Source organism: Dromiciops gliroides, chromosome 2 (assembly GCF_019393635.1).
Source record: "Dromiciops gliroides isolate mDroGli1 chromosome 2, mDroGli1.pri, whole genome shotgun sequence".
NCBI lineage: Eukaryota > Metazoa > Chordata > Mammalia > Microbiotheria > Microbiotheriidae > Dromiciops > Dromiciops gliroides.
The window spans coordinates 213,716,048-213,742,478 of NC_057862.1; the positions used below are offsets into that span (position 1 = coordinate 213,716,048).

The 26,431-nt window shown below is 40.5% G+C and overlaps 1 protein-coding gene across 1 annotated transcript in view; it reads left to right on the plus strand.

Annotated features, from left to right (window-relative positions):
* OTUB2 (OTU deubiquitinase, ubiquitin aldehyde binding 2) overlaps window positions 1-21,204 on the plus strand; it is a 42,245-nt gene extending 21,041 nt beyond the window's left edge. The window contains exons 2-6 of the mRNA XM_043986249.1: window positions 294-389; window positions 4,345-4,463; window positions 10,929-11,013; window positions 18,046-18,240; window positions 19,641-21,204. Of these exons, the coding sequence (XP_043842184.1) occupies window positions 294-389; window positions 4,345-4,463; window positions 10,929-11,013; window positions 18,046-18,240; window positions 19,641-19,850 (705 nt within the window). The 3' untranslated portion in view covers window positions 19,851-21,204. The remainder of the gene's footprint in view (window positions 1-293; window positions 390-4,344; window positions 4,464-10,928; window positions 11,014-18,045; window positions 18,241-19,640) is intronic.
* The last annotated feature ends 5,227 nt before the right edge of the window (window positions 21,205-26,431 follow it).

The window sequence follows — 26,431 nt, forward strand, 5'->3', positions numbered from 1 at the left end:
TCTGACTCCATATCTAGCCTTTTTTTCCCCCCACCACATCACATTGCCTCTCAGGAAGAAGGTTCCTTACATTGGAGGCTTCAGTTCTGTAAAATGAATTGAAACTACACTTTATCAGTTTTTCAAGGTGAGGACTTTCAAAATGAGTTTTTCTTTTAAATGAAGGATATTCTCTATTCACAGTCATGACTAAGGAAAAATGAAATGCATTTAACTTCCCAGTGGGATATGATGGAAATGTAGTCAGTTCTTTTTGGAATTGTTCCATTTACCTCTCTGTCTTCATCTTTCAGAGTGAATCATCCTTTAACTTAATATCTGAGAAATGTGACATCTTATCAATTCTTTGTGACCATCCAGAAAATAGGATTTACCAGAGGAAAATACAGGTAAGGCCAAGGGTATTTAAAACAAACAAGGAGAGGAATGTTTATGTGCATTTCTGTTTTGGTCAGGACCTGTGATTTCATCATATGAGGAACTCCCAGTGTGAAAACTCCCTCTGTAGATGCAGATTGACACCTCACTTACAGTCTTAGGAAGTTGTTTGGGTTGCTGAGAGGTTAATTGATTTGCCTAGAGTCTGTGTAATTTAAGATTCTAAATGTGGATTCTAATCTGTTCCCCCAGTTTTGGGGGAAACTAAAATCACTGATAAAACGAGTTTAGGTTTTTAAGGGTTTATTGGAAAATAGAAAGAAAAAGATTGAGAACAGAATTCCAACAGCCTGGCATTCCTATCTTTCCTCAAATTTCCTGTGAAGTCCTCTGCCGCCACCACCATCAAGTCAGGAACCCAAAAAGCCCAAGAGCTCCACGCGCAGGCTCCCTCTCCTCCTTCCTGTCTCCTCCCAGACCATAGGAGGCTCCTCAAGTTGATTGGCTGGTAGCCTTGATAGACAGCACCCATGAGCAAACGTCATTTCCTGACGCCAAGGAAAAGCCACAAAGCCTCTGAGGCATTTTCCTCATGGTGGAGCTTTCCCACAGCAAGTCTCCAGTAGGTGGCATCATTCCAATCATTACAGTCTCATAGTTAGTATATCTCAGAGGGAGAATTTGATCCAGGTTTTCCTGATTCCAAGGCCATCCCTCAGTCACTATTCTCTCTCTCTCTCTCTCTCTCTCTCTCTCTCTCTCTCTCTCTCTCTCTCTCTCTCCCTCCACCCCCTTCTCTCTCTCTCTCTCTCTCTCTCTCTCTCTCTCTCTCTCTCTCTCTCTCTCTCTCTCTCTCTCTTTCCCTCTCCCCCTCTTTCTCATATGCAGACACACACATACTCACTCTTCCTCTTTCACACACATCCTTTCTCTCTCCCTTTTTCTCTCACACACATACTCTCACAACATTCTCCCTCCTCTCTTACACACATACACAGTTTCTCTCCCATCCCCTTACACATACACTCTTATACACACATACTCTCTTATACACACACACTCCCCCCACATACACCACATACACTTCTCTCCTCTCTCTCTCTCTCTCTCTCTCTCTCTCTCTCTCTCTCTCTATCTCTCTATCTCTATCTCTAGATATGTATTGGGTACATATATACATTTAGGTTCATATAAATACATATGAAACAAAATATGTGTGTGTATATTTTTTATCAGATCTGCGATTTCATCCATGTAGCAATTTATGGCCTAGAGAGTCTCCTGAGGTACTGAAGAGACCAAGTGACTTGCCAGTCAAATGCATGACTTACTTTCAGTCTCACTCTTACTCATACTCATGTTTTTTCAAGACTAAAGTGCTTGTGGTTTAGGGTAGGAGGAGGGGAAAAGTTCCTCACAAAAGACTGGATTGGGGTTTTTTCTGTGCCTGCCCAGTGAAAAATGATGCCAATAACATTTCTGTCAAACCCAGGGTGTGGGATTTGAAATGTCATATTTCTTTAGCTTAGTTCTAGACAGGCTGAGTTTAAAGTTCTTGCGAGGCACATCTAGTTGGGGAGGCAGGTCTAGAACTCAAGAGAGAGGTCAGAAATAGTCAGAATTTTTGGAGTCATCCGAGAAAAAATAACAATCAAAGACATAGTAATGGATGAGATTGCCAAGGGAGAGAGTAGAGAAAAAAGAGGAAAGGAGGAAGGAATCTCAGGGAACATTGACCATAATGGAAGGGGACAAATAGCCACTGAAGGAGGCAGAGGAAAAGTAACCAGACAGGAAGAAGGAGAACCAGGATGGCACGGTGTCCGGGGGTCACCCAAAACTTTCAGATACTGTTGGTATCAGCCAGAGGTAGATTCTAAGGAAACATTACCTCATTTGATCTTCACAAGGAAGACACTAGGGAATAGATGGTACAAGAATTATGCCCATTTTATAGGTGAAGAAACTGAGGCTCAGATAAGTTCAATGACAATGACTTGTTCATGATCACATAGCTAGTGGATGACAGGGGCAAGACTCGAGCTTGGCCCTTTCAGACTTCAGATTGCCACAGGACCCCTGTTGCCTCTCAGGTGGAAACAGCAAATCACTTACCCCATTTAAGACTAGTCTCTGCTATCAGGCCAGTGATTGCCTTTTCTCAGTTGTAACTGCCAACACCCTTGTATGTTGTTGTTTGTTGTCGTTTCAGTCATTTCCTATCCTTTGTGACCCCATTTGGGGTTTTTCTTGGCAAAGATGCTGGAGTGGTTTGCCATTTCCTTCTCCAGCTCATTTTACAGATGAGCAAACTGAGGCAAACAGGGTTAAATGATTTGCCCAGGGTCTCACAGCTACTAAGTGTCTGAGGACAGATTTGAACTCAGAAGGACAAGTCTTCCTGACTCCAAGCCCAGAGCTCTATCCACTACACCACCTAGCTGCATGCTCATTTAAAGTTTGTTGAATTAAATTTCTACATATAATCCAAATAAATCTTCCTAATGCACAATTTTGATCATTTTTCTCCTCCAACCAGAAAAAAAAAAAAAGCCCAACATCCTCCTAGAATTCAAGGACATCTACCACATAGCTCTCTTTCTTTCCTTTTTTCTTTTCTTAATGTCTTGCTGATATTTGATATTGATAATCCTTTTAAAAAATTACTATCGATTCCAACTGACACCCCCCCCCAGAGAACTCTCCCCTATAAGTTAAGTAAAACCAATAAGTACATTGGCCTCATCTGAAAATATATTCCATTCCATATCTCTACTTCACCACCTCTCCACTGAGAGTTTGAAGTCATATAGTATACTTCAGCCTGCCCTTGTTCCTTTTTCTGTAAGAATATTCTTGCCAAACTGGGGTATTCTCTGTCCCTTGAATTCTTCCCACTCTCTTCCTCCTGAATGTCTTTTCTTAATCTGTCTCCTCTCCCTGGAATGCCCTCCTCCACCGTCACCTCTACCTGTTGATATCCTACCAAAGTTCAAGGCCCAGCTTAAATGCCCCCTATTTCATGGGATATAAAATGGATAGTTTTGATTACATGAAATTTAAAAAGCTTTTGCACAAAGAAAATCAATGCTGCCAAAATTAGAACAAAAACAAAACTGGGGGAAATTTTACAGCAAGTTTCTCTAATAAAGGCCTCATTTCTCAAATATTCAGGGAACTGAGACAAATGTGTAAAAATAAGAGCCATTCCCCAGTTGATAAATGGTCAAAAGATATGAACAGGCAGTTTTCAGAAGAGATCAAAATTATCAATGGTCACATCAAATGCTACCTCTTTGTTGAAGCCTTCCTTGAAAGCCTCTCTCTGTGCCCTGCAAGCTGGAAGCAGTCTCTCTAACCATTCAGACTTCCCTCGTGCTCATCATGTGCTGCCCTGTCTTTGTGTCCATGTCTTATTTCTGCTACTAGATTGGAGGCCGAGGCCAGTGTCATGTCTTTGTATCCTCAGTACTTGCAAACATAGGATCTTGAACACTCTACTCATGCAGTAATCACTATTTGTTGAACAAATGAATGAAGGAATGAATAAATTCTTGCAAGGATAAGCATGGGTAAAGAGATGAAAGGTCATGGCATACCCAAGAGATAAGTGTGGTACCTGGCCTGACTGAGACAGAATTTTCAGATGAAGAAATTGACAGGAAGACAATGATTTAATATAGTTCGGTCCAGTGGAAAGGGTACAAGACTTGGTTTCTGGAGAGACCTGGGTGCTTTACTGTGTGACCTTCGGTCAGTTACTTAACCTTTCTATGACTCTGCTCCTTCATCTATATGATGGGGACAATAATACCCAGCCATACTTAATTCATAGGGTTGTTGCAAGAATCAAATGCACCTAAAACAATCCATCAACATCAAAATGCTATATAAATATCAGCTATTATTATTACCATTGTTGTTATTATTACTTCCTTTTCTAAAGCTATGTCTTTCTTTCCCCAGGAACTCAGCAAAAGATTTTCTGCTCTACGAAAAACAAAAGGGGATGGGAATTGCTTTTACCGAGCCTTGGGTTATTCCTACCTAGAATCACTTATTGGAAACAGCAGAGAAATTCTCAGGTAAATTACTGTGGATACTTCTCTGTTTACACATTGTATCCTCTGTATAGAGTGTAAGCTCCTTGAGGACAGGGATTTTTGTTTTGTTTTGTTTTGTTTTGGATTGGATTGGATTGGTCAATGCAACACTTGATCAAACCAAAAGGCCCGGGGCTCTAAACGCAGCTGTTTCAGTAGCTTCAGTGGTTTCCCTTTGTTTGCTTCAGCCCATATTTAGAAAGTAGTGGTTAGCGTCAGGAATATGCTGGAGCCAGCTCAATACATTGAGTATTCCATTATGAGCAGTTACACCTCAGAAATCAACGAAAGTTACAAATCAAGGCTTGATGTATTGTTTTGTTGCTGTATCTAGACTTTAAGGGCATTTAGGTGGCAAAGTGCATAGAGTGCCAGGTCTGGAGTCAGGAAGACTCCTCATCCTGAGTTCATATCTGGCCTCAGGCACTTCCAAGCTGTATGACCCTGGGCAAATCACTCACTTAACACTGTCTCAGTTTCCTCATTGATAAAATGTGCTGGAGAAGGAAATGGCAAACTACTCCAGTATCTTTGCCAAGTGTGGAAAAAAATTAAAGGGCAGTTCAGAGGGGAAGGAGCTTTGAACCTAAAGGTCCCTCATTATTTCTGCATTATTTCGGCGAGTCACCCAATTAAGACTCTGTATATTAAATTTCGACCCCCACACAAGAAACCCCCCAACGGGGTCACAAAGAGTCAGACACAACTGAAACAACTAAACAACAACCGCTAGACTTTTAAAAATGGTGGAGGAGTGGATAAAGCACTGGCCTTGGATTCGGGACGACCTGAGTTCAAATCCAGCTCAGACATTTGACACTTAACTAGCTGTGTGACCCTGGGCAAGTCACTTAACCCTCATTGCCCTAGAAAAAAAAAATGATGGAGAAAATGTTAATGATGCAGAGCAAACTTAAAAGTGAGTCCTGATTACATCCCCTCCCTCCCCCAAGAGCTGATTATTAAACATTTACTAGCACACACCCATAGTTAGAATCTTTGACAATATCTTCTAACAGCAAATGATATTAATCAATGCAACAGGGGACTGAGAACATGGATTCTCATCCAAAGGGAGCCATGGACTTCCCTGCATTTCTTTAAGCAAGTCACCACCTTGATGGGCCTCAGTTTCCTTATCTATAAGATGATCTACAACATTCTCTATTCTTTTTCATGTTGTTGTTATGTCTTCCTTCTGGTTCTTATATTATGTATTCTAGGCTTCCTTTTTGTTCTTACACCCTCTGATTTTATATCTCTATGGAATCACCTTTCCTGAGAAGCTTGAAATAGGTAATTATCTATTCCCTGTCATGGTGTAGGAATGGTGCTACCCGGAGTCAAGGAGACTGAATAAATATCTTCCCCAAGTGCCCCAACTGATTCACTGACCAGGTCCAAACTAGCAAAAATAGATTGTTATAGGACAGTTAACCAGAGAATTCAAGACAAAATAAAAACCAAAAAAAACCTCCCTGTAACAGGAAGTATTCATGTAGTAGTAGGTTGTCCATTTATTGGGTGATTATAGACATTCTGTCTCTCTTTATTGATACAGTGGATAGAGTGCCAGGCCTGGAGTTAGGAAGACCCACATTTGGATCCAGCCTCAGATACTTACTAGTTATGGAACCCTAGGCAAGTTATTTAACCTCTTTGTGCTTCATTTGTAAATAATAATGATAGGACCTACCTTCACATCCTTATTGTGAAAATAAAGTGAATAATATTTATAAAATTCTTAAAATTTTTTATTCTTATTAAAAATATTAAATTTTAATCAGTTACTAAATTAAAATTAAATTAAATTAGTTAACTAAAATGTATCAAAAATAAAATTTTTAAAAAGCTTTTCAAACCCCAAAGTGCAATATAAATGCTACTTCTTTTATTTTTTATTATTATTATTGGTTTTAATTTATATTATCTGCATTTGATCAGACCTGGCCTTAAACATAATGGAAATAGATGTCCACCTTAAAATTTGACCTGAAGACTACTTGGACATCCCCTTGCCCTACAACACTGCATGTAGCTGTAAGGAACCTAAGAAACTTGGGGGCAGCTAGGTGGCACAGTGGATAAAGCACTGGCCCTGGATTCAGGAGGACCTGAGTTCAAATCTGGCCTTAGACACTTGACACTTACTAGCTGTGTGACCCTGGGCAAGTCACTTAACCCTCATTGCCCTGCCCCCCCCCCCAAAATCTATTCTGGCCCCTTTGTTTTACAGATGAAGAAATTAAGGTCTAGGGAGGTTAATTACTTGAGTAAGGTCACATAATGTACAAACATCAGAGGTGGGACTTGAACTCAGGTCCTTTGAATCCAGACCTATCAGCCTTTCCACTATACCACACTCTTCCTCACCCACCTGTGGGGCTATCATAGATGCCTGAAATATCACTATTATGGCTCTGTTCAAATGAAAATCTAACTCTTCCTCCCAAGGAGGAGAACAGACTATGCCCCTATCAACTTGATGTTCATAGAATCATAGCTGGGACAGTCAAGGTTATCTCATCCAACCATTTTTACATATCACAAAACAGACCAGAAAGGTTAAGTCACTTGCCCAAGATCACACCAGTAGTATAATGGCACCACCTTGGCTTGAACCAAAGTCCTTTTATTCTGCCTCCAAAATTGCCTTCAACTGTACAGAACAGTTTCTTTCTTTCTTTTTTATTTTTGGTGAGGCAACTAGTGTTAAGTGAGTTGCCCAGGGTCACACAGCTAGTAAGTGTTAAGTATCTGAGGCCGGATTTGAACACAGGTCCTCCTGACTCTAGGGCTGGTGCTCTAACCACTGCACCACCTAGCTGCCCCCAGGATAGTTTCTTAACTCTTCTCCACCCCCAAAGTAATTTTGCTATAGGAGAAGGCTGGAAAGACTAGTAGGCTACTGGCCATCTTTCAGAGAGGGCAGTGCCAGGGTTGGGGTGAGGAAGAGAGAACTTTTCCCATTTCACTATTTTGTCAGCCTGGATCTCATACTCCATCATACCCATTCATAGAACCACAGTGTTGGAAGGGAACCCGGAGGTTATCTAGCCTTCTAGTTCAAGTTCCATCTGAATTATCAATCTTCTCTATAAGGGCCCTGACCAGTGATCATCCAGCCTCCATCATTCATTCTTAAGGTAGCCCATTCTATTTTTGGACAGTACTCATTACTAAGAAGTTCTTCCTTTGGATGAACTGAAATCTGCCTCCTTGTAATTTCTTCTTTTAAAAAATTCCCCTTGTAGTTTTCATCCATTAGTCTTAACCATGCTGAATAAATCTAATCCCTCTATTACTTGACAGCGCTCCAGATAACTGAAATCCACAGAATGAACTACACTGTTCTCCTCTACCAAACTTTCCTTCTCCATGATAAATAATTCCAATTACTTTAACAGAGAGGATAAGTCCCCTTCCTGTCCTGTTCACCCTTCTCTGACCACACTACAGTTCTTCCTCTGAACACATTACAGTGTTTCGATGTTCTTTCAAAAACACGGTGCCAAGAACTGAACATAATATTCCAGATGGAGTCTGACCAGATCAGAGTAATGACACTGTCACCTTCCCAGTCCTAGACACTATTCTTCTCAATGCAACCTAAAATCACATTTGATTCTTTGGATTGCCATTTGTAAAAGACCTATGACTAAATTGTGCAGAGAGGAGGCCATGGGTCACTAGAGTTAATACCATAGATTGTTACATCAGGAAAAGGCCTGCTATGGTCCATAGAAAATTTGCTCAAGCTTGTGTCTGCTAAAACTTTAAGCTTTTAAAAAAAAAAACTACATTTCTCCCATCCTGTAGTCATGTGGTTGATTTTTTTACCTTGAGTGCAATACTTTACATTTATCTTTATTCAATTTCACCTTACTAGCTTCAGCCCACAACTCTCAACTCTTGAGATATTTTTGGATCCTATGTTTGTAGGCTCATTGAAAAAGACCCTGATGGGGCAGTTAGGTGGCGGACCGTATAGAGCACCAGCCCTGGATTCAGAAGGACCTGAGTTCAAATGTGACCTCAGACACTTAAAACACTTACTAGCTGTGTGACCCTGGGCAAGTCACTTAACCCCAATTGCCTCACCAAAAAAAAAAAAGAAGAAGAAGAAAAAGACCCTGATGTTGGGGGGGGGGGATTAAATGAAAGATTAAAAGACAAAGGGATGGCAGATGATGAGATGGATAGATAGTGTTATGGAAACAAATTAATATGAACTTGTACAGACTTCAAGAGATAGTGGAGAATCGAAGGAGCCTGGCACGCTATGGTCCATGGTGTCAAAGAATAATCAGACACAACTGAACAACAACTACAACATGTTTGTAGTCCATTGTATTGGTTTCCACTACTGAATTTGTGTTTTGTGCCGATTGGGTGTACAGCACCTTAATCCAAGTCACTAATAAAAATGTTAACCAGGACAGGACTAAAGACAAATTTCTCTAGGGGAGGAAGGTATAGCTCAGAGAGTAGGGCCTAGAACTCTGTAGTACTTTTTCCTGAAACATACCACTAGGTGGCATGATTTTCCTCCATATTTGGCAGCCCCGAAACCAGGTCTATTCTTTGACTTCTGAAAGGGATTATAAACCAAACCCGAAGAGCCTGTTTTGCATATTAACCTATTCAAACCCCAGGGGAGTACAACAAAGTTTCAGTTTCCCAAAGGGAGAGCTTTGAAAGGAAAGAGCTGATAGAAAACTCTAACCAGAAATGACTTAGAGATCCCAGGAGGTATTTGGGATGCTTTTAGAGATGGAGCATTATATGCTCTATAGGCTTACTCCAGCATCCCTTTTAGAGAGGAGGAAAGACTGTGGAATTGAGGCAGAGGAAGAGGAAAGACTGGGAAAACATGGCTCTGACAACTAAGTAGTTACAGGACAATGGGCAACTTTCTGAATTTTCATCTGAAAAATGGGATTAAAATTTTGTACTACCTACTCTTAATATGTAAGGAAAGTATATTGGAAAGCAGTCTAGGTGAATGTGAATTGTTTTGTTAATATTATTCCATAATTGGTCCCTTCAGGTCCTGTCTCTGTAATTGGGAACATAGGCTGCCTTTGGGTGAAAGTAGCCCCTGGCTTGTGGTATGATATAGAAGACCAATAAGGTCATTGTGAGCCTCAAATAAGATAATGGATGTAAAGTATGTTGCAAACTTTAAAGCTGTAAGGTCTAAAATTCTAGCTAGTCTGTCTAAAATATCTAATGAGTGGTCGCCAATAAATTATAAGCTTTAGCAAGAATTAGACTTTTAAGCATTTATTAAGGAGAATAAGAATTTGGTGAAGAGAGAGAAAGATTGAGAACAGATTTCATATAGCATGGAAATCCTAGCCTTCCTAACCTCCCACATGGAGTCCTGCCACCAAGCCAATGTCTCGAACCCAAAGAGGAAGAAGCCCTCTGCCAGCGTCTACTTCCTACTTTGTGTTCTCCTCCCAGAAATGGGAGGCTCCTCAAGTTGATTGGCTGCTAGTGTAACGATCTGAATGACACCACCTGCTGGAGACTTACTGTAGAAAAGCTCTGCCATGAGGTGAAGGTCTCTGAGGGCCAGACCATGGGTCTTTCCTTTGGCGTCAGGAAGTGACGCTTGCTTGTGGGAGGAAGAAGGGGGAGCCTGGCCCTCTGACTTACTCTCTTTCCTGTGGACTCTGGCGGAGAACAGAGCTAGGACTGCTCTCTCCCTTTAATAGATAGATGAATGTAGGCCTTTCTCTCTTTACCAAATTCTTATTCTCCTTAATAAATGCTTAAAAATCTAACTCTTGCTAAAACTTATAATTTATTGGTGACCACTCATTAGATATTTTAGATAGAATAGCTAGAATTTTAGCCTTAACAGTAGGTTTGATAGACAGTACTCACAAGCAAACGTCACTTCCTGACGCCCAAGGAACTTGACCACATGGCTTGCCCTCAGACGCCTTCTCCTCATGGCGGAGCTTTCCTACGGTAACTCTCCAGCAGGTGGAGTCACTCTAATTATTACAAAGCCCTATAGAAATGTCATTAAGTCATCATCCTACAATCACCTGGCCTCCAATCTGGTAATAACTTCATTCCTGGAACCTTCTACTTCACTTCTACTGAGCTCAATGTCTGTAGAGCAATATATAAACGTGCTGATAAATGTTTAACAACCAAGCTCTCCAGGAGGAAAAAAAAAAAACCAAGTATACACGCAGATACTCTTAGGTTTCATTTACATTAGTAACACTTTCTTGAATCTAGATAATCAACAAAACAGTAAATCTAGCCCTGATTTGTTCACACTAAGAATTTAACAATAGCTGGTTAGAGCTGACTCCAGCACATCCATGGATAACAGAGCCCAAAGATGCTGGAGAAATTGCATATAGATAGTGTACCTGACACTTTGTTCACTGACCTCTAATCTTTAGGTTCAATGCCTTTCAGGTTTAAGGAACGTGTGCTACAGACCCCAAAAGACCTTTTAGCTGCCGGCTTTGAAGAACACAAATTCAGAAACTTCTTTAATGCTGTAAGTAGCCTGTGAAACGACAGCCCAAATATCCAAATCAAAATGCAAATAGAGAGTAGGGCAGTAGTACTAAGAAAGTATGAAGGCACTAACTGTGATTATGGTCAAGTCAATTAAATTCTCAGAGCCTTGGTTTCCTTCAAAATGGAGATGATGTTTGGGCAAGGAGGCAGGGGTGGGGGGTGGGGGGAAGGTGTGGGGGAAGACATAGATCCCTAATAAGGGCATCAGCCTTTCTCCCACTGTGAGGAAGCATTCAGGCATCTGATGACCTTGCACCTCTGGGCTGTTGTTTCTAAATTGGCTCTTTATACTGCGGTTCTAGAACCCATTGTGTTGACAGGTAGAGCAAGGGAGCCAGATGACGCCACTTCCTGTCCAAGCAGATTCCATTGGGGGAGTCTGTGTGACTTTCCCCTTATATATCACTTTTGTTTCCCTATATTTGTGCCCCTGGGGAGGTCCTGTGTATCATCAGATCATGCTGTGAGCTACCTGAGGTCTTGGCACCTAAGGAATAAAAGATTCTTATATCACTAGGTCAGCTACAACTGTGACCTTAAAAATATCACCTAAGATCCCTATTCTCTTGGACAGACTTATGTCTGAAGTTGTGGGATTTCTAAATTGGATACTTCTACCTGGAAGCTTCCATCAGCAGCCCTGAACTCTAGGTACTATCATCTTGATGGTCAGGATAGGGGAATAATTAATATAACTAAGACATGAGTTGGTGAAGGCAGGTGAAGGAGGTGCCTTGCCACCTGCCTTTTCCTCCTTATTGTGGGGCCCCCTCCCCTGGAAGCCCCAGAGCACCTGGATGCCCCTTCTATAAGGAGTCCAAAGAATAGGAAAGTGTTTATTGTGTTCTCAGGCCATTTATGGGCATGAGGGATCCCCCACACATCATAGAACCTGAACCCCTCAATTCAGAGATCATAGCAGCCAAAGGGACTTTTGGAGGGTGAATCTCTCCCAATCTTTCCCCTCCCCCACACACCTATTTTTTTGTTTGTTTTGGGGTTTTTTTTTTTGCAGGGTAGTGAGGGTTAAGTGACTTGCCCAGGGTCACACAGCTAGTTATGTGTCAAGTGTCTGAGGCCGGATTTGAACTCAGGGAGTTCTGAATCCAGGCTGGTGCTTTATCCACTGCACCATCTAACTGCCCCCACACACCTATTTTTAAAATAGCAAATAATGTGTTCTCTGGGATTGGAGAGGAGACAATAATAGCTCACGTTTTGATTTTATTTTTATTTAAAGTTTTGAGTTCCAAATTCTACCCTTCCCTTCCCTACCCTTTCCCTAAGATGGTAAGCAATCAGATATAGGTTATACATGTGCAATTATATAAAACATTCCCATATTAGTCATTTTGTAGAAGACTTGAATAAAAGAAAAAAATTAAAGAAAGTGAAAAATAGCATACTTCAGTCTGTGTTCAATTAATATTAGTTCTTTCTCTGGAGGTGGATAGTATGCTTCATCATTAGTCCTTTGGGGTTGTCTTAGATCATTGTATTACTGAGAATAGCTAAGTCATTCACAATTTTTCATTGAACAATGTTGTAGTTATTGTGTGCAACGTTCTCCAGGTTCTGTTCACTTCAGTATGCATCAGTTCACATAAGTCTTTCCAGGTCTTCCTGAGATCATCCTGCTTGTCATTTTTTATAGCATGATAATATTCTATTACAATCTTATACCACAGCTTGTTTAGCCATTTCCCTTCGATTTCCAGTTCTTAGCCACCACAAAAAGACAGTTCACATTTTTAAAAAGCATTTTGCTACTATGAGATATCAGTAATATATCTCCATTTTATATATGAGGAAACTAAGGTTCATGGAATTGAAATGACTTGTCTGGGTTAAAGGCAGGCTTCAAGCCCAGGGCATTTGGTTGAATATGCAATGCTCATTCCATGTTAGCAGGCTCTCTCCACCATGACACACCTTGGGACAGATAAAATATCTTGTGACTCAGGTTTACTAGGTGCAGGGGGACATATGAAAAAAGAGGCCTGAGAGCAGTCCTGTTTCTCCACTTTAAACCAAAGGTAATTGGTGTGTGTGTGTGTGTGTCTGTGTGTGTGTGTGTGCGTGTGTCTGTGTGTATGTTTGTTGGCCAGAGTTGATCAAAGATGTACAGGGCATGGGCCTGCCTATGTGATTGTGGCAATGAAGGACATAATCTGAAAACATTAACAATCCATTTTTTGTTGTTCATGGTAGCTGCCCCTGCATGTCTTCAAAGTGGTATACTAGGTTGAGTAGTGGGCCTGGAGTCAGGAAGATTCATCCTCCTGAGTTCAAATCGGGCCTCAGACACTTAGTTACTGTGTGATCCTGAACCAGTCACTTAACCCTATTTGCCTGTTTCCTCATCTGCAAAATGAGCTAGAGAAGAAAATGGCAAAGCACTCCAGTATTCTTACCAAGAAAATCCTAATTGAGGTCACAAAGAGTTGGACAGGACTGAAAAATGACTCAACAACAAAAACAAAAAACAAAAACAAACAGGCAAGTTGGCAGTGTGGATAGAGAACTTGACCTCCATGTCTAGGAGACCTGAATTCAAATCTTGCCTCTGACACATGCTGGCTGTGGCACACAGCCATTCACTTAATCTCTCAGTGTCCCAGACAATTAATACTACACATTTCAGAGAAGGTGTTGGTCCATATTGATAGAGAAGATTCGTCACTAGGAGCACCCTACCTCAATGGAATCACAGATCTGGTAAAAAAAAAAAAAAAGTTTATGTTTGATTTTGGAATACACTTAGTCTCCATCCTTTTCCTTCATGTTTAGCAAACCCCATGGCCCAGTGCAGTTGCTAGGTCACATGTGTGCCTAAGCCCTGTATTGTTAATTCAGTGGCACCTCCATGGTTTAGAGAGTGGGGGGGAAACCTCGCAGGTCCTGGAGAGTATTTGTGGCCAACATTGCCAAATGTTAACATTCTAAAGTAGGGAAACATCGAAACACTGAGCTCTGACCCAGGGAAGCTTGAGGCTCTCCTGTACATGGCCAGGTTTCATTTCCCTTATGGGTATGGGAAGAAGTAAATAATCCGAAGAGTAAAAAAAATTCTACAGCTGGAATAGTTTAGGATCTCAAGGTGTCTAAACCAGAGTTCAGATCCTGACGCTGCGACTTAGCATGTAAGTTGCTTTCCTTTTGTTGGCCTCAGTTCTGTCAGTTATAAGATGAAGCAGTTAGACTAAATTATCTCTACAATCTAGTTCTAAATCTACCACTCTATGATCCCAGGTCTGAAACTCAGGCTGACATATACCTACAGCCTCTCATTTCACCCCATCTTCCCCATTCTGACCTATACCTTGTTTGACCCCACGTGACCACTGCCTCTAGACCAGCTGGGACATGAAGAAAGAAGGTTCTAGGTCATAAGTGTTAGAAATATAGAAATTTGGAGCTAGGAGAGACATTAAAACAATGATGTCAAATAGAAAAGGGGGCCATTAAACTGTATATAAGGACCCTTGAGAGCACATATTGACTTCGAAATGCACATATTAACATTATCTGTGTTTTATTATATTTTGTTTTTTTTAATATTTCTCGATTATATTTTAATCTGATTTGGGCCACACTATTGTGGCAGTAGGTTCTGTGTTTGACACCCCTGCCTTAAAATATCAAATACCAGAGATAAAAGGAATACTTAGAGAGACATCATGTCTTGTGTTTCCCAAATGGCAATTTTTTTTTTCAGGACAATAAGGGTTAAGTAACTTGTCCAAGGTCACACAGCTAGTAAGTGTCAAGCGTCTGAGGTCACATTTGAACTCAGGTCCTCCTGAATCCAGGGCTGGTTCTTTATCTACTGCACCACCTATCTACCCCGCAATGGCAATTTTTTTTTTGGTGAGGCAACGGGGGTTAAGTGACTTGCCCAGGGTCACACAGCTAGTAAGTGTTAAGTGTCTGAGGCAGGATTTGAACTCAGGTCCTCCTGACTCCAGGGCTGGTGCTCTATCCACTGTGCCACCTAGCTGCCCCGGTAATTTTTTTAATAGTATTTAATAGTATTTTATTTTTTCCTATTATATGTAAAGACAATTTTTAACATTCATTTTTACAAAATTTTGAGTTCCAAATTTTTCTCCCTCCCTTCCCTCTTCCTAAAATAGGGTAAGCAATTTGATATAGGTTATACATGCACAATCATGTAAAACATATTAGTTACAGTTGTGAAAGAAGGAACAGAACAGAAAGAAAAAAAAACATGAAAAAAATAAAGTGAAAATAGTATGCTTTGATCTGCATTCAGAGACCATCAGCTGTGGAGAACATTTTCCATCATGAGTTTCTGGAATTTTCTTGGATCATTCTATTGCTGAAAAGAGCTAAGTCATTCCTAGCTGATCATCACACAGTGTTGCTGTTACTATGTACAATGTTTTCCTAATTCTGTTGATTTCACTTTGCATCCACTTATAGAAATAATTTCAGGTTTTTCTAAAATCCACAGGCAATCTTTTTTTTTTAAATGGGTATGGGGGCAGCTAGGTGGCGCAGTGGATAGAGCACTGGCCCTGGAGTCAGGAGTACCTGAGTTCAAATCCGGCCTCAGACACTTAACACTTACTAGCTGTGTGGCCCTGGGCAAGTCACTTAACCCCAACTGCCTCACTAAAAAAATTTTAAAAAATTAAAATAAATGGGTATGTTTGGTTTTTTTGTTTGTTTACAAATTGGTAAAGCATTCACTATGAAAGTTACTCTTATTACCCATTAACTTTCAAAACCTGGTTCTTCTCTGTATATCCTGCTCATCTCTCTCACACCCCTCTCCAATCCCCCTGGGCCATGCCCCCCCAAACCTTACAGAATCATCCCACACCAGTAGTGGGGGGCAGAATAGTACCCAGTAGAGAATGTGGACATTTTACACTCCTCAGGATTGTTTGGTATATGGAACACTTATTCAGTCGCACAGCTAGTCGGCCATACCTCAAACAGGCAAGTTTAGTTCTCTGCTTTCCTGCCGTTTCCTGTGCCTGAAATACTCTTCCTCCTTCTCTCTCTGCCTGTTGACTTTGTGACCATCCTTTAAAGCCCAACCTTACATGTTGCCAGTTTCAAGAAACCATCTCTGATTTCCTTCCACCAAAGCCCCTATCAGTAATATCCATTCTCCATTCAGATCCCAAATAACACCTCTGCTTGGACCTAGTGCACTCCACCTTTGTGTCACAGAATAGTTGTATGTATGTGTGTGAGTAATCAAGGACCTGGGCTGTTGAGATCACATTTTACAGATGAGTAAACTGAGATCCACAGAAGGAAATCCATAAAGGCAGGAATGATGATCTAAATTGCATTCCTAAGGCAGTCTATCATGTGCTGCATTCAGGAAACAATAAATGTTTGTTGAAATTTTAACATTTCTAAGCCCAAGAAACACATAATAATCTAATTTTCTAAACTGATCCTGACTTCTTTTTTGGGGGACGGGGGTTGAGTCATCATGTTATAGTGGAAAGAATTACTAGACTGAAAATTAGGAGCCCTGGATTGCCTTTGACCATACAACACACCAGCTCTAGGATCTGGGAAGAGCAGTGAGGTGGTCCAATGGATAGAGTGCAGGACCTGGAGTAAGGAAGTCATCTTTGTGTGTTCAAAGCTGGCTGTGTGACCCTGGGCAAGTCACTTAACCCTTTTGCCTCAATTTTCTTCCTGAGCTGGAGAAGGTAATGGCAAACCACTCCAGTATCTTTGCCAAAAAAAAAAAAACAAAAAAAACCCCACAAACAAACAAATGGAGTCACAAAGAGACACAACCGAAAACAACTAAACAGCAGCAAAAAAGTTCTGGGAAACAATTATAGTAGCATTAATATACGACTGAGGTTTGTGAGATTTTTTGTGGAGGGTTTTAACATAAAATTTCATTTAATCCTTACAATAGCCTTGTGAAGATACAAACTATCTTCCTCATTTTACAAAAGAGTAAACAGACGCAGAGAGTTTGCATGACTTGCCCATGGTCACACAGCTAAGAAGTGTCCGAAGTAGGATTAAAACCTAGCTCTCTTGAGTCTAAGCCTAACAACTAACAACACTCTTTTCATTATACCAAACTGCCTTGACCTCTCAGGGCCTCAGTTTCTTATCTGCAAGATGTGATGGTTGCTGCAATTTCTAGAATGCCTTTCAATTCTAACATTTCTATATTCAAAGTTTCCTTCCCATTCCAACATTCTGGGAAGAGGGTGAGTTCATAATTAAAGAACAAACATGTGACTAGGTTCAAATACAGTTTGAGGGTGGGGGTTATTCTAGAGTGTGTGTGACTTTGGACTGACCTGAAATAATAAGTATTTCTAACTTATCAGTTATTTTGTTCTGGGGAAATATCAGCTTGGAGGTTATTATGATTAATATAATTAAGATATATAATTATATAATATAATATATAATTAATATAATTAAGATATATAACATATTGCATTATATTTTATGTAATTAATCTACAATATGTACTATAATATATAACACTGAATATATAATGAGATATAATAATTTCAGCTTGGAGGTTATAATGATTGATGTAATTAATCTATAACATTAATTCTATATTATGTAATTAATATATAATACTATCATATATAACAATTGAATATGTAATATACAATAATATTATCAGCTTAGAGGTTATTATGGTTCATATAATTAAGATATATAACATATTATATTAATTATATCTTATGTAATATATAATACTATGATATATAACATAATTGCTATATAGTAATATGTGATATAATACCAGCTTGGTGGTTATTATAATATAATTAATCTATAACATTAATTCTATATTATAGGATTAATAAATAATGTAATAGTATAATATATAACATAATTGGATATATAATAATACAATAAAAATATCAGCTTGGAGGTTATTATAATTCATCAATTTGAGGGCCTGAAGGCCTAAGCTCGGGCATAATGAGTTCTTGTGTTTTCTGTTTGTTCTTAACTGCCCTGACCTTAGTTTTACACTTTGGTTGAAATGGTGGAGAAAGATGGCTCAGTTTCCAACTTGCTGAAGGTTTTCAATGACCAGAGTTTTTCGGATCGAATCGTTCAGTTCCTTAGGCTCCTCACCTCTGCATTCATCAAGAACCGGGCAGATTTCTTCAGGCATTTCATTGATGAGGAGATGGATGTCAAAGACTTCTGTGCTCAAGTAGGTTTTTCCCCTCTAGTGGCAGTCTACGAGGTCTTAGATGCAGCTGTGTTCACTTCTTGTATCCAGAGGCAGACCTAGAATTTTGAGCTTTGTTCCCTGTGCCCCCAGTACCTCTCAGGGAAGAAAGGAACACTCCAGGAGTCAGGGAACCTGAATTTGAGGCCTGGATCTCTCACTGCCTAGCTCTGTAACCTTGAGCAAGATACTTTACCTTGGGGCAGCTAGGTGGCGCAGTGGATAAAGCACCAGCCCTGGATTCAGGAGGACCTGAGTTCAAATCCAGCCTCAGACACTTGACACTTACTAGCTGTGTGACCTTGGGCAAGTCACTTAACCCTCATTGCCCCGCCCCCCCAAAAAATACTTTACCTCTGGACCTCCAATGATATTTGAAGCCCCTTCCATATTATTTATACTGTTATCTGTTGCACAATGTAATACAGAGCCACAGATGCATGCAGTCAAAAAATAATACATACTTATTAAGTTTTAACAGTTTAAAAGCCATTTTAAAGATTATTTCCTGTCCTAATTAAGGGCAGCTAGGTGGTACAGTGGATAGAGTGCTGGGCCTAGAGTTAGGAAGACTCATCTTCGTGAGTTCAAATCTGGCTCAGACACTAACTGTGTGACCCTGGGCAAGTCACTTAACTCTGTTTGCCTCAGTTTCCTCATCTGTAACATGAGCTGGAGAAGGAAATGGTAAACCACTCCTATATCTTTGCTAAGAAAACTCCAAATGGAGTCATGAAGAATCAGATGACTGAAAACGACATTAATATAGCACTTACTATGTGCCAAGGCATTGTGCTAAGCACTTTACAATTATTTTAATCTCCACCATAACCCTGAGGTACTATTGTGATCCACATAATACTAATGAGAAAACTAAGGCAAATATAATGTCTTGAGGCCTGTTTTGAACTCCGGTGTTCCTGACCCGGGGCCCTATCCACTATTATTATTTTCTGGGCCAGTCAGTAAAAGCGCATGGGTCGTTATTTCTCCCTGTCTTGGATAGGTTTTGGCAATCCTTTTTTTTTTTTTTTTTACGAGGCAATGGGGATTAAGTGACTTACCCGGGGTCACACAGCTAGTAAGTGTCAAGTTTCTGAGGCCGGATTTGAACTCAGGTACTCCTGAATCCAAGGCCAGTGCTTTATCCACTGCGCCACCTAGCTGCCCTGGCAATCCATTCTTATATATTCTCACATGGCACTAATTCTCTCCCATGACTGGGTAGCCATATTTTATCAGCCCAGTGTGGGGTAGTGTGTCTTTGGAATAAAACAAAGCTGATTAGTTTACTGGGAAAATCAACCCCCTGAACCCATTCCCAATCCCCCTGGTCTCTTTCCCCGTCTTTCTGAACACTGCTGTCTTGTTGATCCTCACAGGAAGTGGAACCCATGGCCACAGAGTGCGACCACGTTCAGATCACTGCTCTGTCTCAGGCACTGAACATCCCTCTTCAAGTTGAGTATGTGGATGAAATGGACACCGCTCTGAACCACCATGTATTTTCCGAGGCTGCCTGCCCTTCAGTTTATCTACTTTATAAAACATCACACTACAACATACTTTATGCAGCCGATAAAGTGGGTTAATTTTAGGCCTTGCAGTGTAGTGTCAAACGACAGGACTACATTCTAATAGAGCATTCTGGGTTTTTTTTTTTTTTAAACGATTTAGATGTTTCATTAGCTAGAAGAAAATGTACAGCCTTTGGGGGAGGGGGAGCACATCATTAACAAGGTGGTCCCCAGGTTCTGTGTTGGATGATACCAATTAACCAGCAGAAAGGCTGCTTTTTTACCTCATCTAGATTTATCTGTCATTGACTGACTTCTGATAACTTAATAGTGTTTGTTTGGGCTATGGACCAAATGTTTTTCCACCTCCAACTGGGTAAATGGTGTGAGAAAAGAGCACTTGACCAGCAATCAGGAGACCTGGATCAGGATCCTGGCTCTGCCACTCACTCAATGCCCAGTCTTTAATAGGTCATTGGCTCTCTGAAGTTCAGTATCTGCATCTGTAAAATGGGGTGGGGGGAGGGGGGATGCGTAAGCAGATGTTGAAGAGTTCATATTTCCACTTCTTAATATTATGTGGACTACAGCTGTTCACCAAAGGTAATCCTTCATAAGAAGAGACAGGGAAAATTGTTTCCACATACAATGTTTTGATTGATAAAGCCCCCATCGGAGCCAAACCATTTTAGGATCATCGAACAATGTTAAAAGGGCCACCTACCTGAAATTATCTACTCTGGGATGTAGGAGTTCTTATCCTGGGGCCCATGGATAGATTTCAGGGGGGTTGTGAATTTGAGGGAAAAAAATGTTTATTTTCACTAACCTCTCACTGACATTTAGCATTTCCTTCAATCCATCCTTCATGACTCTTATTCTGAGAATAGGTCTGTGTGCTCCACCAAACTGCCAAAACTGTCCATTATATAAAAAAAGGTTTAGAATCCCTATGCTAGACCAAGCCTCTCGTTTTACAGATGAGAATACTGAGGCCCAGGGAAGTGAAATGACTTGCCCAAGGTAAAAAGGGCAGAGCCAAAATGTAAACCCAGCCAGGTCTAATGCCAAAACCACTGACTAGTTAGTGGTCTGACATTATCTTTTATTTAAACTGAATGGCCAGTTCAATCAGGAGGAGCCACTGAGCATGGATATGCCATAGTATGTATGATCAGAAGAAACTGGGCTTGTGGGGGAGTCTGCCAAGCTAGGCTTCCTACCTCTTCAACAATAAACAACTTTGCTTTGAAAGTTAGTACGATTTAGACCTATGTTCTCACTGGGCCCAAAGATATCCAGACTTTCACAGGCAATCGAGTCAAGAGCCTGTTAAGGGCTAAAATTCTAGCTAGTCTGTCTAAAATATCTAATGAGTGGTCGCCAATAAATTATAAGCTTTAGCAAGAGTTAGACTTTTAAGCATTTATTAAGGAGAATAAGAATTTGGTAAAGAGAGAGAGAAAGGCCTAGATCCCTATCTATTAAAGGGAGAGCACATTTCTAGCTCCCCTCTCCACCAGAGTCCCGAGGAAAGAGAGTGAGAGCGAGCGCCAGTCTCTTCCTTCCTCCTCCCACTAGCCTGCGTCACTTCCTGACACCAAAGACAAGACTCCTGGTCTTGCCCTCAAAGACCTTCGCTTCATGGGCGGAACTCTTCTACAGTAAGTCTCCAGCAGGTGGCGTCATTCCAATCCTTACAAGCCCCCATTTCTACAGCCTCGGCAACTGAAAATTTGGTTTGTTTCTAAATCCTGTTCGTTAGCATAAGACTGTAGATCCTACGGTGGCCCTTAGAAGCCATGGCATCCATCCATCGTTCTCATCTTACATATGAAGAAACTAAACACAGGTTAAGTGACTTTTGCCCAAGGTCACACAGCTAGTGTCTGTAAATCAGAATTTAAACCCAGGTTTTCCTGACACTCAGTCCGGTTCCCTACAGATTTTGCTGTTTCTCTAAGATACAGCAACCGTCATTCCCAGGCATTCTTCTATCTAAGTACTAACCATGACCAACCCTACTTGGCTTCTGAGAAAAGATGAAATTAGGTATGTTCTTCATCTGGCTCTGTGTGTCTTCCTGACCAGCCCCTTTAACCCTGTTACCATTTCTGGCTTAAGAAACTGAAGCCAAACTAATGAAAAAAGGTAAGGAAGCAGCTAAGTGGTACTAGATAGAATACTGAGCCTGAAATCAAGAAGACCTGAGTTCAAATCCAGCCTCAGACATTTACTGTGTGTGTGACCTTGGGGAAGTCACTTAACCTCTGCCTACCTCAGTTTCCTCAACTATAAAATGAGAATCGTAATAGCATCTACCTTCCAAGGTTGTACAAATGAGAGGATATTTGTAAAGTACTTGGCACGGTGCCTGGCACATAGTAGATGCTATATAAAATGCTAGTTTAAAAAAAAAGGAACAGCATAGGATAGACCAAATTTCAACACTAAAGCTCTCTGAGAATAGAGTCTAGTGATTACATGGGTCTCATGCTTCCTGTTAATTGCAGGTAGCCCTTAAGAAAAAACTAGTTTGGATTTACAACCTCCAAGACCAGTACTAGGAAGAATACTAAATGTGGAGTCAGAGGCACTGAGTTCAAATTCTGCCTCCTCCTTCATATCTGGGCCCGTTTCTTTATCTGTGAAATGAAAGGATTACACCCTAGAATCTCACAGGGTGGTTTCTGGTTTTGTTTTTACAGAGGTTTGTTTGTTTGTTTGTTTGTTTGTTTATGTCTTCATCCTATGAAATCATGGGCAACTATCAAGTTTTCTTCCTGTCCCACTTTTTATACAACCAAGGAGAAAACTAGCCTGGGGGAGGGGGGTGGGGGTGGCATAGGAAGGGGGAGATTGGGAAGCAAAGTAAGAATGAACAACTAAGTAAAAACACCAGCTCTTCTGAATGGTACTGCTAATAATTCTGCATTCTTCTGAAGGAAAAGAGGAAGACTTCAGATAACATCACAAGACAATTCTACACCGATTCTTAAATTTACAGGCCTTCCTACTCTCAGGTTCCAATTCAAAAGGGGTTTTGGGGATCTGTTGGTGCTACTGTTTATGTCATTGCTTAAAAAACAGAGTTTACTGTTTACAAGTGTAGTGCCAAGGTTTGAACACTTGTTTGAAAATAATGTCCTACTTTCATTAAAGACATCAGGCGTCTTAAGTAAATGAAAACATGTTTGAATTTCACCTGGGAAGCTCCGGTTCAGTCAAGACTTGAGAAATCATAGCACAGAAACTTAAATGATTATTCTTCACAGTGGACAGGACTTTGATCCATGAATTATATATTAATTGCTATACCCTGTTTTCTGGACACCAGTGCTTGGATCTGTATGTTAAAATGTTGTGGTAGTGAGAAAAAAACATCTTTGATGGATGCACAGTGCCTAGCACATAGTAGGGTGCTTAATAAATGTTTATTGACTATCAATTATTTTTGATGGGATCTTCCAGCATTATTTTTCACTGCCCATTCCACAGATTACATTGTATTCAACCACCTTAGGTAGTGGGAGAAAACATCCTTTGTTGGATACACCATGACTAACACATAGTAGGGTACTTAACGTTTTTTGTTGTTTTGGGGGGGTTGGTACTTAATATTTAATATTTAATAACTATCAACTATTATTGTTGGTATCTTCCAACATTATTCTTCACTGCCCATTCCACAGTCTAGCATTGTATTTATTCAATCACCTCAGCAAAATGGAACCAAATGATCTGGTTTATCTAAATTAATACTTAATTTGCAGACTTAGAAACTCTGAACATTATTCTATGGTTTGCCACTTAGTCCTCATCAGATCTCAATGCGGTGTAATTTTTTATTTTTTTAATGTTAAGCATATATGTTGGGTATGAGTTCTCTGTTAGAAGTTATGCTGTGAGGGGCAGCTAGGTGGTACAGTGGATAAAGCACCGGCCCTAGATTCAGGAGGGCCTGAGATCAAATCTGGCCTCAGACACTTGACACTTAGCTGTGTGACCCTGAGCAAGTCACCTAACCCTCATTACCCCTGCAAAAAAAAAAAAAAAAGTTATGCTGTGAATTTAAGTACATGATCTGCTTATTACCCATAAGGGAAAAGTTGTACAGACAGACACATAAGACAGAGAAAAGTAAAGTTGTTCTTAGGTATTTTGTCCTAGGCAAGATCATATCTAAATGGTACTTACCCACAGCCCTGAACAGTCAGTATTTGGGGGAGTAATTTCAGCTATGTGATCCTTTTTTCCATTCCCCAAAAATACAGGAGAGGAAACAAACCAACTGCTTGTAATCACCTATGTTTTACTCTTGCTTCCTAATAATACTATTCTAATCCAAAGGGCAATCTCTAAGTCAGTGAAAGAGCAAGCACACGTGGGGGGGGTCAGGGAGGATGGGATGTCGATGGCCCTAAAAAAAACATTTAGGCAGCTAGGTGGAACAATGCAGAGTGCTGGGCCTGTAGTCAAGAAGGCCTGAGTTCTAATCCAGTCTCAGGCATTTACTAATTACATGACCCTGGGCAAGTCATTTAACCTTGCCTTGGTTTCCTCATCTGTAAAATGGGAAATAATAATAGCACCTATTCCCAGGGCAGCTGGGTGACACAGTGGATAGAGCCCTGGGCTTGGAATCAGGAAGACTCATCTTCATGAGTTCAAATCCAGTCTCAGATACTTACTAGTTGTATGACCCTGGGCAAGTCACTTAACCCTATTTGCCTCAGTTCCTCATCTGTAAAATGAGCTTGAGAAGGAAATGGCAAAACCACTTCAGGATCTCTGCCAAGAAAACCCCAAAATGGGGTCACAAAGAATTGGACATGACTATCTGAACACCACTACCTTCCAAGGTTGTTGTGAGGATCAAATGAGAGAATTGTAAAGCTCTTAGCACAGTGCCTGGCATATAAGTGTTATATAAATGTTAGGTATTATGATTTACAAGCTGTGTAACCTTGAACAAGTCACTTCTCTGTGCCTCTTTTCCCTATGGGAATGTGATATTTTAGCCACTTCCCTCATGATTATACTTTGTAAAGCCTAAAAGTACAAGAGAAATGTGTGAGACAGTAGAAGAGAATTGTGAATTCAAATATGACTTTCAAATATTCTGCATGGTTTAGAAACGTGTACTGTCAGAACTTTTTGCCAGGGGCAAGCTACCCAAATCAAGGAATATCACAGCAAGTCTTGCCTTCAACATGACTGTCCTCCAACCTAAGTCACTTCCCCTGACAATGCCACATCCCCAAAGGGCGGCCTTGGGTTATAGGAACTAGTGGGATGTTTTCTCCAAAAATGAGAAGGTGTGGAAAAGAGAACTTCGGTCACGTATTGGAAGAGCCATCTTGTATTAGAGGGATTAAAGATAGCCTTCCTGGCATAAGGAAAGAACTAGGCCTGATGGGGCTTGTTACAAAGGAAGCAGATTTCAATCCAACATAAGCAACACCTGAAAATGAGAGCTGCTTAACAAGGAAAAAGCTTTGAAAGGTAGAACTGAAGGTCCCCATAAATTAACATCTACTGCCCTATCTTCTGTCCTATCAAATAAATGGAATGATAGAAAGCTGCTCTCCTTAGGATGGTGCTTTGCACTTCTGAGGTGATGCTATCCCACCTTAACCCATGGGAGCAAAAATTGGTTAAATCAGGGGAGCAGGAGGGTAAAAGAAAACTTTCCAACTTCTCTGGTTTGGGTCCTTCACTGACTTCTGTGAAGTGTTAGGAATTCTTGGGATGTTAAATAAGCCCATATTCAAACATGAGAACAAAAACCACATTCTAAAAATGGAAGATTATAATAGCAGCTCACGTTTCTACCCTATTTTATAGTTTACAAAGCACTTTCCTCACAACTTTGTGAGCTGGGCATTTTATAGCTGAAATGACTTGTCCACTGTCATGAAATCAGTGTCTGAGAGTCAGAAATAGAACCCACTGCAGGATTCTTTCAGAGGGTTGGGTGTTAGGAGTAAATCTAGTCAAACCCTTCCTTCCCTTAGTTGCATTGATTGATAAGTAAACTAAAGCTTGTTAACTTTGCAAAGAGCTTTACTATTATCTTGTTTGAGCTCTACAACAAAACCTGTGCTTTTGGTTGTTCAGTCATTTTTCAGTTGTGTCCAACTCTTTGTGACCCCATTTGGGGTTTTCTTGACAAAGATACCAAAGTAGTTTGCCATTTTGTTCTCTAGTTCATTTTACAGATGAAAAAACTGAGGCAAGCAGGGTTAAGTGACTTGACATGGGTCATACAGCTACTAAGTGTCTGAGGTTTTATTTGAACTCAGGTCTTCCAGACTCCAGGTCTGGCAGTATATCCACTGTGCCATCTAGAAGTAGATGCTTATTATCCTCATTTTATAGATGAGGAAATTGAGGCTGAGAAAGGTCAAGTGATTTGCCCAGGGTCACAAAGTATCTGAGACAGGATTGGAACTCACATCCTCCTGACTCCAAGTCCAGTGTTCTATTCATTGTCCCACCTAGCTGACTTGCTAGTAACAGGGTAAAACTGAGATTAAAATCTAGGTATTCCTACTCCAAAGTCAATGCTCTCCTTTACCAGGGTGATGCCACTTAGCATCCTCCCAACCTTCTACCTCCAGCCCAAACAGACTGACCAGTGCTCCACATTTTAT